This window comes from Brienomyrus brachyistius, chromosome 6 (assembly GCF_023856365.1).
Source record: "Brienomyrus brachyistius isolate T26 chromosome 6, BBRACH_0.4, whole genome shotgun sequence".
Lineage (NCBI taxonomy): Eukaryota > Metazoa > Chordata > Actinopteri > Osteoglossiformes > Mormyridae > Brienomyrus > Brienomyrus brachyistius.
In genome coordinates, this window is record NC_064538.1 from 23747017 (window position 1) to 23757357 (window position 10341).

At 42.7% G+C, this 10341-nt stretch overlaps 1 protein-coding gene across 1 annotated transcript in view; it reads left to right on the forward strand.

The window, feature by feature from the left end:
- LOC125745315 (transketolase-like) overlaps window positions 1–7430 on the forward strand; it is a 15319-nt gene extending 7889 nt beyond the window's left edge. Inside the window, exons 5-14 of the mRNA XM_049018030.1 lie at window positions 794–985; window positions 1096–1223; window positions 1544–1737; window positions 2243–2407; window positions 2904–3060; window positions 3216–3346; window positions 3822–3905; window positions 5125–5221; window positions 6262–6381; window positions 6465–7430. Of these exons, the coding sequence (XP_048873987.1) occupies window positions 794–985; window positions 1096–1223; window positions 1544–1737; window positions 2243–2407; window positions 2904–3060; window positions 3216–3346; window positions 3822–3905; window positions 5125–5221; window positions 6262–6381; window positions 6465–6637 (1441 nt within the window). The 3' untranslated portion in view covers window positions 6638–7430. The remainder of the gene's footprint in view (window positions 1–793; window positions 986–1095; window positions 1224–1543; window positions 1738–2242; window positions 2408–2903; window positions 3061–3215; window positions 3347–3821; window positions 3906–5124; window positions 5222–6261; window positions 6382–6464) is intronic.
- The last annotated feature ends 2911 nt before the right edge of the window (window positions 7431–10341 follow it).

Genomic DNA, 10341 nt, shown 5'->3' on the forward strand with positions numbered 1-10341 from the left:
GTAGCACCACAGCTAGACACAGTGTGACTGCTGCATTTTCATTCAAGAAAAAAACAGTCCACTGTTGTTCTACATGCCATTGCGGTCATGCTCAATGCAAGCTAATAGCTGCGTCGTATAGGTTTTCACTCTTTTCAATGTGATTGGAAATACTTCCATGTCACAGCACCTGTGCAGATAGTGATCATTTTCTCTCTTAAATGACACCGTAATAATGACACCGTAGCCTTAAAATATTCGGCATGGTACTTTTCCTTGTTGGGAATACCCCATCTTCCTCCTATGTGTCAAATGTTTCACCTTTGGGAAGTCTTAACAGCTGCATGCCATTTACTGTCTTTAACTGCACCAATGTTTGTCTTTACTGTTGCAACAAAATCCACATACGTGTAGTTTGTTTAATCAAGAAAATATGCAGCATGGTTATGTAAAGGAATGACGTTTTCTCCATTTTTCTCACCGATTGAAAGCTGGTAAACTTGAGTTCCTTCCCCCTGTAGCATTGTATCAAAAACGACTGAATCTAGTTGTGATTGCGTAGTCTAACATGCTGAAGGATGACTTGCATGGTGTTGATCATGCATTGACACTGTCTGATATTTGGATGATGTGGTACCATGTGAGTCTGCTCAGAAACAAGTAGCATTGCCTGGATTGGCTAATGGTTTTAAGAGGATAACTATGTTCCTTGTTAATGTCCCCTTTTAATGTCAATCTAATGTAAGCACTGCATTGCCAACTTGGATATTTTCTCATCAGAACCTTTTCATCCCCATACCCCCACCTGACTTAGCTACCGTGTGTACTGCTTGCTTGGGGATGGCGAGTGCTCCGAAGGCTCTGTGTGGGAGGCCATGGCCTTTGCCTCCTATTACAAGCTGGACAACCTGGTGGCCGTCATAGATGTGAACAGGCTGGGTCAGAGCGAGGCGGCTCCACTGCAGCACGACACCGAAACATATCGCCGGCGCTGCGAAGCCTTTGGGTAAACGCTCGAAGCTTCGTTATTGTATGACTTCTGAGCTGAGGAATGACCATTGACCCGTTTACGTTTAACACTGCGAGGCTGCCATGTTTTATGCGTAACCCTCACAGCTGGAACACTTACGTGGTCGATGGCCATGATGTGGAGGAGCTTTGCAAGGCACTGTGGCAGGCTGAGCAGGACAAGAGCCGGCCCACTGCCATCGTAGCCAAGACCTTCAAGGGCAGAGGTCTCCAAGGTGAGGGGCTGGTGGTGGGGGGGCAGAGTGTAAAAGATGAGCAGATGAGGTTCTTTTCATTTTTAAGGAAGAAACGCAAATAAAAAATAAAAATAAATGATAATAATAAAAGACAAAAATCCTAACGAAAATAAGAGGTCCATAGCACTAGGTTTGTGTATGTGGGACATGAGTGAAAGTGCCCCCCCCCATGCCAATATAACCTTTACCCTTTAACAGGAAGTTCCCTGTTTTTAACATGTGACTGGGTAGCCCGAGGTCTGATTTGGTATTGCAGCACTGGTACAGTATACATACTTATCTCTTTGTTCAATACGCAGCAATTGAGAACGAGGACAATTGGCATGGCAAGCCCATCCCGAAGGACCGCGCAGAGAGCTATATTTCAGAACTTAAGGGGCTGATACAAACCAACAAGCCCCTTTGTCCAGAGCTGCCCACTGAAGATGCTGCCCCAGTTGATTTCTCCCCCGTCCTCCTGCCATCCTTGCCGAACTACAAGCTGGGAGACAAGGTAAACCAAATGATTTCTGGGGCCTGCTGATGACCTGCATGATATAGAGTATGTCTTAGCTACTGAGTGGTCTATTCTACCATCAGGCAAGTATGATAGTAATGCTCTTATAAAGTTACGCACTTTTGGTACGTGTATTCTTCCCTCACGCCCACCGCACTTAACCCGACAAAGAAGGTGCAGCCATGTAAGAAGTGTAATTAATAATCAAACAGGAAAAGTGGCTTATGATTTTGGCAGCAAGTTTAACGTGGAACATGTACTATTTTATTTATATCGTGAAGCTAACTGAAATCTGTAAAAACACTTTCATTTTCAAACTAAAAGGATGGCGATACTAATATGTTTATATTGGGTCATTTTCATGAACAGTAGAATCTTTGACGAAAATGAAATGTTACATTGTAATACGGCGTACATTGGCTGGTTTTTCTTTTTTACTTAAGCAAGCGCATGAGAGAATGAAGCCCTCAGTGCATATGCCCGCGTTGTGCCCTGTTTTCAGATATCAACCCGAAAGGCATATGGTGTGGCTCTCGCCCGACTGGGGCAGAGCAGCACGCGAGTGGTGGCTTTGGATGGGGACACCAAGAACTCCACCTTCTCCGAGCTCTTCAAGAAGGCCCATCCAGACCGTTACATTGAGTGCTTCATTGCTGAGCAGAACATGGTGAGCAAGGACGATTATTGCTACGGCTCTGACCCATGATTTATTACACTTCTAACTGATGCTTAAAAAATTCTTTTCTTTTTTTTTTTTTTTTTTGCTAACAGTAACTCACCATTATAATTGTGGATGTGTAATCAATTTTTTGTCAAACAGTCTCTCAACTGAAATGTCCCAATGGAAATTGCCAGGTTTATAGACCTCTGGTTAAATGCATTTGCAAGGGAAATTAACTGAAATATCTTAACCATTTTTTTTATAGTAAGGACATCTTTATTTTTACTATTTTAATAGAAATGGTCCCTTTTGCATCCTTCAGGATGATGTTATACCCATTGCATTGTTATCAAATGGAAGGATCTGGAATAATCTGCTGTGAATCTTTACTGTCATCATACAGCTGGGAATAACCTTAACATATCCTCTTGAGAGTACTGTTAGGGCAGTAATACTCTGTACTGGCCTTTCAGCAGGATTTCTCTGTTTTATCCTTCTTCAGGTGAGTGTGGCCATTGGCTGTGCCACACGGGACCGCACTGTGCCCTTCGCCAGCACATTTGCCGCCTTCCTGTCCCGGGCCTATGACCACATTCGCATGGCAGCCATCTCCCAATCAAATGTCAACCTGGTGGGCTCCCACTGTGGCGTTTCCATCGGTAAGATCAACATCATTGTAAATCATGATTTTACTCATTTCTTTGCTAAATATTACTGGCTAGGATGTCCTTCATTAATTTGCAGATTTTTTTATAAGTCACTGAGGTCACATGACTTGAGACCATACCACTGTGCCCTCTTGTATATTGTCTAGGTGAGGATGGCCCCTCACAGATGGCCTTGGAGGACCTGGCCATGTTCCGAGCCATTCCCACCTGCACCGTGTTCTACCCAAGTGATGGAGTCTCCACCGAGAGGGCTGTGGAGCTGGCTGCAAATACAAAGGTGAAAGCTAGAGATTGTTGCATACCAACATTTTTCTTGCAACATCAGGGCAGGACTAGCCATCTGGTTTACTGTGGGTATGTGGGCCTGCAGAATTTATCGTTCAGGGCCTAATTTTTCTTATAATTTTTTTAAATTAATCCAAGTCCAACCCTGTGTAACACCTTACAGGTGTGTTCTTGTAAATCCTGGGATCAGGGCTGGTTGAAGCTTCACTGTCGCCCCTCAATCCCCTGGCGACTGCTACTGCCTGTAGCTCGTTGTGCTATGAAACACATGGACTAACTGAAGTAAATGTATTATTCTGCTACAAAGCTTAAGCAAGTTGGTGATGAAGTTTTTATAAGTTAATACCTGGTTTGTGTTTTACAGACAACTTTCCCCTCTTTGTTAATCACTGGTGTTTGATATTTGGCATACTTGCAAAACTACATGTATAAACCTCACCTTTCTTTCCCTCTCCTTTACCCTGCAGGGAATCTGCTTTATCAGGACTAGTCGCCCCGACACTGCAGTGATCTACTCCCCAGAAGAGACGTTTAAAGTGGGGCAAGCCAAGGCAAGAGACAAAATGCTTAGCCATTAATACTTAACGATGCAAGAACAGAATTAAGGGTGCTTTTGAAAAGGCTACATCTTGAAATTGGTAATTGCACAGTAACTGGTGCACCACTAAATGATACTGGGCAGATGACCAGAAAGGTTATGAGTTTAGGCCTTGCAGTTGGTGTTTTGTGTAGTTCTCTGTACAAAATCAGAACTCATTCATTCCTAATTTTGTAGTTTTGTCGCCAACAAGCATTTCTCCACACTGAAGTTACTTTTTCAAAACTCTTCACAGCTTGCATTACCAACATGCAGCTTGACTCAACAATTAAATTAATCTTAACTCAAATGCACTAAGACCAGATCCATGGTGCACTGGTTTTTGGGATGACCGCTCAATCAGCTAGTAACAGTGGGTTTCCAGGACTGGAGTTTGACTGAGAGGTCATCCCAAAAACCAGCTATCCGTGGATCAGGTTCCTTACCACTGCATTGGAGAACAACACATTTTCAATGCACAGCATGCACTGAAGTACACACAAAATTCTGCAGTATGCTTCACTGAGCTTCACATTTAATTTGTTTTTGCAAAAGTAAATTTTTATATAAATGTAATTATTATCTGCACTGCATCTACTGGCAGTATATCTGGGAAGTTATCTTTTAGCATGCCTAATCCAACCTTGGTAGTACTCAAGAGAAATATCTCATCATTTCTTCATTACATTTCTTCCACCCTCTGCTAGCACACATTCATTCTCCTCTCACTGTCGCTCGTCTTCGTCTAGAAACTTCTCTTACTTGATCCATGTTTATAAATGAAATCATTCCAAAGATGCCTCCTTTTTTATGGACAGTAATGAGTCTGAAAACCAAACTCCTGGATGAGTGTTCAGCTGAAATGGGAATCAGCTTTCTTTGGTCTAATTTTTAATTTTATTTCTCAGTATGTCAGTATTGTCATTATGCAAATGTGCCTAATTGCAATAATTCAGTTTAGAACATATTTTTAGGTATTCATGCATGTGCAAAATACATTAAGTTTTTATGGAATTTGAGTGAGAAGAATCTAGTTTTGTTAGATGTCCTGAAAAATGCTCCACAGTTTAGTCCATGTAGACCGCTGTTGTGCTAACTCTGTAAAGTGTATGAGCTTTGAAAAAGTGACTTCTGTATGGAGAAACGGTTCTTAGCATTTGTTGAAAAAGTTTAACAAGAAAAATTGTGTCCAGGTGGTGCGTCAGACAGGAAGTGACAGTGTCACTCTGATTGGTGCTGGAGTGACTCTGCATGAGGCTCTAGCTGCAGCTGACCAACTGGCTAAAGAAGGTATGACTGTGAAATTTAAGCGACCTTAGGGAGAGTTTACAGTGCATCGTTGGTAAAGAAAAGATAGATAAGATCAGATGAGACAAGATATGCTATATCAGTCCCAGAGAGAAGTTATTTTGTATACAGCAGTGAGATACATGAAATACAAAAATGCAAATGCTTAATGCAATCAAGGCAAGTACAGTGATCCCCCTCTATATCGCGGTTCAGCTGTCGCACCCCCGCTATACCGCTGATTTTTCCCAGATGCATCACAGTTACCCCTGCGGGCATTTTTGCAACTCCAATTAGCCTCAGCATGTTTTTGGACTGTGGCGGGAAACCGGAGTACCCGGAGGAAACCCCACGACCACATGGAGAGAACATGCAAACTCCACACACACAAACTCCCACTGCACCACCATGCCCCACACACACACACACACACACACACACACACACACACACACACACACACACACACACACACACACACACACACACACACACACACACACACACTATTATGATGTTACTCATATCCTTAGCCTGACATCCACATATCATATGTGTTTACAAAGTGTGTTTTAATAAGTTTACATGTATTTAAAGCATGTGGGAGGGGTATTTTAAGGCATAAACTATAAAAAAATAATAATTTATATAGTCTTTCTATATAGCGAAATTTCACCTATCGCTGATGGGTCTGGAAAGTAACTTCCGCAATAGTTGGGGGATCATTGTGCATGCAGTATTCTTACACTGTTTAATAATATACTGTACACTAGTGTAGGCTTATTTATTTGTGGGAAAATGTTTTAAAACGGACTTTGATAATGATGACCTTCAGGATTTATAAGTTGTGTAGTGATATGATTGGTACCTGATACAGCGATAGCATCTGGTGACTTTACCTTTTTTTTCTTTATCTTTGATAAAGTAAATAAGAGCTGAGTGAGCAAAAACCAGCGAACTTAGTAGCCACTCATTTTTAGCACTGTAATAGTGTTATGCTCCCAGCATAACATTATTCAATGAGAGTATGTTTGGGCTTGCAGGTGTGAATGTGCGTGTGATCGATCCATTCACCATCAAGCCCCTGGATAAGGACACCATCATAAGCAGTGCCCGGGCCACAGGCGGGAGGGTCATCACCGTTGAAGATCACTACCCAGAAGGTGAGCCTCAAACCGATCATTGCAGTTTTCTGCTATGCTGCTCCTTCTTTTCTTTATGCTTCCATTTCCTCCACCCTGTTCAGGTGGCCTGGGGGAGGCGGTATGTTCTGCGCTTCAGGGAGAGCCTGGGATGATGGTGCAGCGGCTGGCTGTGTCTGGGGTTCCCCGGAGTGGCAAACCCCAGGAGCTGCTGGATATCTATGGTATCAGCGCTAGTAAAATCGTGGATGCTGTTCGTACTGCCTTTGCCAACTGAAGGCAGATGCATCCTGCCCGGCATTTCAATGCCCAGTCAAAGTTCTTTTGCTGTGTAGGCTCTTGTTAACTGTAAGCTAAACACTGCACTGCTGTGTCAGTCTGTCTTTTTACGATTTCCCTTGGCCCACATGAGTTCCGCACCATTTTGTTTTTATAAATCTGCTTTCCCTGTCTTGCCACTCTTTTTCTGACCTGTAGTGACTCTGTCCTCTGTAACTTAAGTCAGACCAGTTCCCAGTTCCCAGTGCGAGTATTGCTAGCTGTGGATCTGGAGTCCATGCCATGGATAGAATTGTACCCCAAAAGTCATTGCTCTTTCCTGAGTTGATGCAGGCCAGGCATTGGAGTGGCATGTATAGGTTTTCATTTTTAATTTGTCTTTTAGCAGTTTTATCCACAGTCACTGGTTTCTCGTAAAGCGTGAATAGCTTAAACTGTACATTACATGAAAACAGCTGTAATATGTACAGCCCCAATTGTTTTCTGAGGACTGCAGCTTGATTTGCAGGGAAATACATTCCTAACTTTACTAATGTTGCGTGAAATGACCCTTATCAGCACATGAAGATGTGGTAGTCCACGCGAGATTTTACTAAATTGACAAATGCAGTTGTTTGCCCTTAGTTAACCCTTTATAATTAATTTTAATATTTTTGATTGCACTGTGAAGGTTACTGATCTAAATGGGAACACTTTTTTTCCAGCCTGTTAAAATGCTTATTCAGACAGCCATTGTGTCTGTGTTTGTGAGTGCATTAGTCTGTTAAGAATAAAGCACTTTGACACCTGTTTGCATTTGTGTTTTTTTCTGGTGTACAGTAGGGGGTACGTTTATGTATGAGAGAGGATCAAATATACCTGTGCTTGGTATCTAACCTCTTGCAGGTATTATAGAGTGGATCATAAGGTTTTAGTTGGTGCCTAAATCCTGTTGATGGTCAAGAAAGAAAAATCTGTAAAACAAGTATTTCCGTGCCACGCTATTGGTCTATTGTTGCCTTTTTTTTAAGCATACTTTTATATTAAAATGTACAGGATCTAATATAGAGAGGTTTACTATATGGATAAAAGTATTGGTTAGGGTTAGGGTCTTAATCATTGAATTTACGTGTTTCATTCAGACCCATTGCCACAAGTGTAAAAACCAAGCACCTAGCCATGCAATGGGTTGTTCAGAAGAGCTCAGTGAATTCAAGTGTGCTACTGTCATAGGATGCCACCTTTGCAATGAGTTCATGAAATTTGTTCTCTACTAGATATTCCATGGTCTACTGTAAGTGGTATTATTACAAAGTGGAAGGATTTAGGAACAACAGAAATTCAGACATGAAGTGGCCGACCACATAAAGTAGCAGGGGGATGTACAATTGCTGAGGCGCATACTGCATAGAAGCCGCTAACACTCTGAACTAGACTGGCCCACGCAGGGCCCACACCTCAACCATTAGCAGTGTGCTAACCCTAATTTGGGGACTTGGAGTGATACAACAGGCTGTTGGAAAGTAGGAAATATGCTACTAAAGCTTGCTAAACTGGTTTCCTATCCTATGGGGGAGCAGAACTGTCATAAAAACACATTCTGATGCCTGCTGATGCCATACTTTTTCTAATCCTAACCCTAGCCTCAGATGCCTAACCCTAGTTTGGCAGCTTAGGGTGATATGACAGGCTGGATAAGAAAGTAACCAGTAGGTGGCATTGTAAGGCAGCGTTTTTGTGAGAGCCTGGGGGAAGCTGGCAAATTAAAAAAGAAATGCCTGTATTGTAGTGATTTTTGCTTCAGTGAGCATAGTGTTTTTGCTTTTCAGGGACTGGATGAGAGTTGTGATATATGAAATAGGATCTCTACTTCAAGAACTAGTGAAATTTCTAAGGTTCAGTTTGATCTCAAATTTGATCTTCAAATATGGATTATAATATAAGATACTGTTTATTGTTTATCTGTCAAGTTGGGTTCTTTCCTGTATATAACAATTTTTTTCAGCTTAACACCATAACATCTTTGTAGTTATAACATTTCGTATAAGCTGAGTTTGTACTGTACATTCCAGCGTATAGTCCCTAGCCAGGTATTGGTATTTCATTTGGGTGCTTAGCTTCTGAGTCGTTATTACTCCTTTGTTTTCCTAAAAGGAGGCTGACGTCTCATACAGGTCTGGCCACTCCTCCACCATAGAAATATAAGGGCTAACAGAAGTAACCATTTGAGATTGTCGCATTGCCACATGAGGCGTACAAACACAATCATCTTGTATGGCTGCTGTAAACAAAGTTGCAGGTTGTTATTCGAAACACAATATAGGAATCGGTGTCTGCAAAAACCAAAAGTAAAAAACAAAATTGAAATAAATACAAAACCAAAATGGAATCCAGTGTGCAGAGATATAACAGACTAAGGGTCACAATACACAAGGAGATCAATGCACAGATAATATTGCACGGAAATGACTCAGTACAGAAAGACTTGCTGGTCAGCATGCTTTGCATTGCACCATGAGTATGAGTAAAGAGTGTAAATTAATATATGTATTTGTTTATGTTGTAAATAGTAAATGTTATGACCATATATTGTTTGCCGTGGAATTATTAGCTGTATAATGATGCGTGTGTCACATGATTGTTAGCTTCCATGCTTGTGCCTCTGCTAGTTGTAGCCTAACGGTGAGCTGTCATAGACTAAATCTCCATTTTAAAAGAGCTATAATCTCCTTTTATTAAAAGGACCTGCATACTCATTACATTGGTGTCAGTAACGGGATCACAGAAGCGACAAGAAGTTAACAAGAAGGTGCAAGGAGAAGATGGTCACAGACCAAAGGGGGACCCTTGGAACAAGCATTGTGCCTTGCTGGTTCAACTAGAATACTAGATGCTCATGCTAGTGTACTGCAGTGCCTGAGCTGGGCAGCAGAGGGAGCCATGGCTTCACAACAAGATGCTCCGCCAAAATTAATCATGCTGGATGGCAGGGTTTTGAAGCTGCCATGCTACAGCAGGAAAGAGCCCTATCTCGCCTAAGTTTGCCCTTTGATGTGGAGCACTGGTTGGCCAGCCATGGTCCACCTGGTGCTGGTGCTGCAAAGGGAAGCCATCCAAGTGGCCCTCAGCCTTACCCTGGACGAAAAGCAGAATCATGCCACTCTGTGCTAGAGCAATGATTCCAAAGATAGCTTTCCTGAAGATGTCAGGAAATGCTGGAGATTCTGGGGGCTTTCGCTGCAGATCCCTGCAATTATGCTGGCAGGGTTACTCGCACTTCACCCTGACCTTCAGGGCCGAGGAAATCCTGTCTCTGCCAGCAATACCATGCCAACCGCCAGCAACACTGTATCACTCACTGCAAAGTTGTGCCTGCAACACTGGGACCCCTGTGAGGAGTCCTTGCCCACTGATGAGTCTTCAGACATGTTCAATCAAGTCGACTGGCTGGGCCATGAGTAGAGCCTCTACGTAGAATGTATAACGGAGTGCACCCATTCCCAAGCCTAGGTGTTCACCTTCAACTGCCCAGGCATCCTCCGCGGCACTGACCAGGCAACTCACATCTGTCACAGGCATTTGTGTACTGATGACGGGAAGGTGGATGCTCAGTATCGCACTAACAGGGCAGATCATGGAACAGGAAATGTTGTTGGCCAAGATCCTTGACTGCTGCAACATCGGGCTTCACTTGCTGTCCCTTCTGGGGGCTTGTGTTGATGC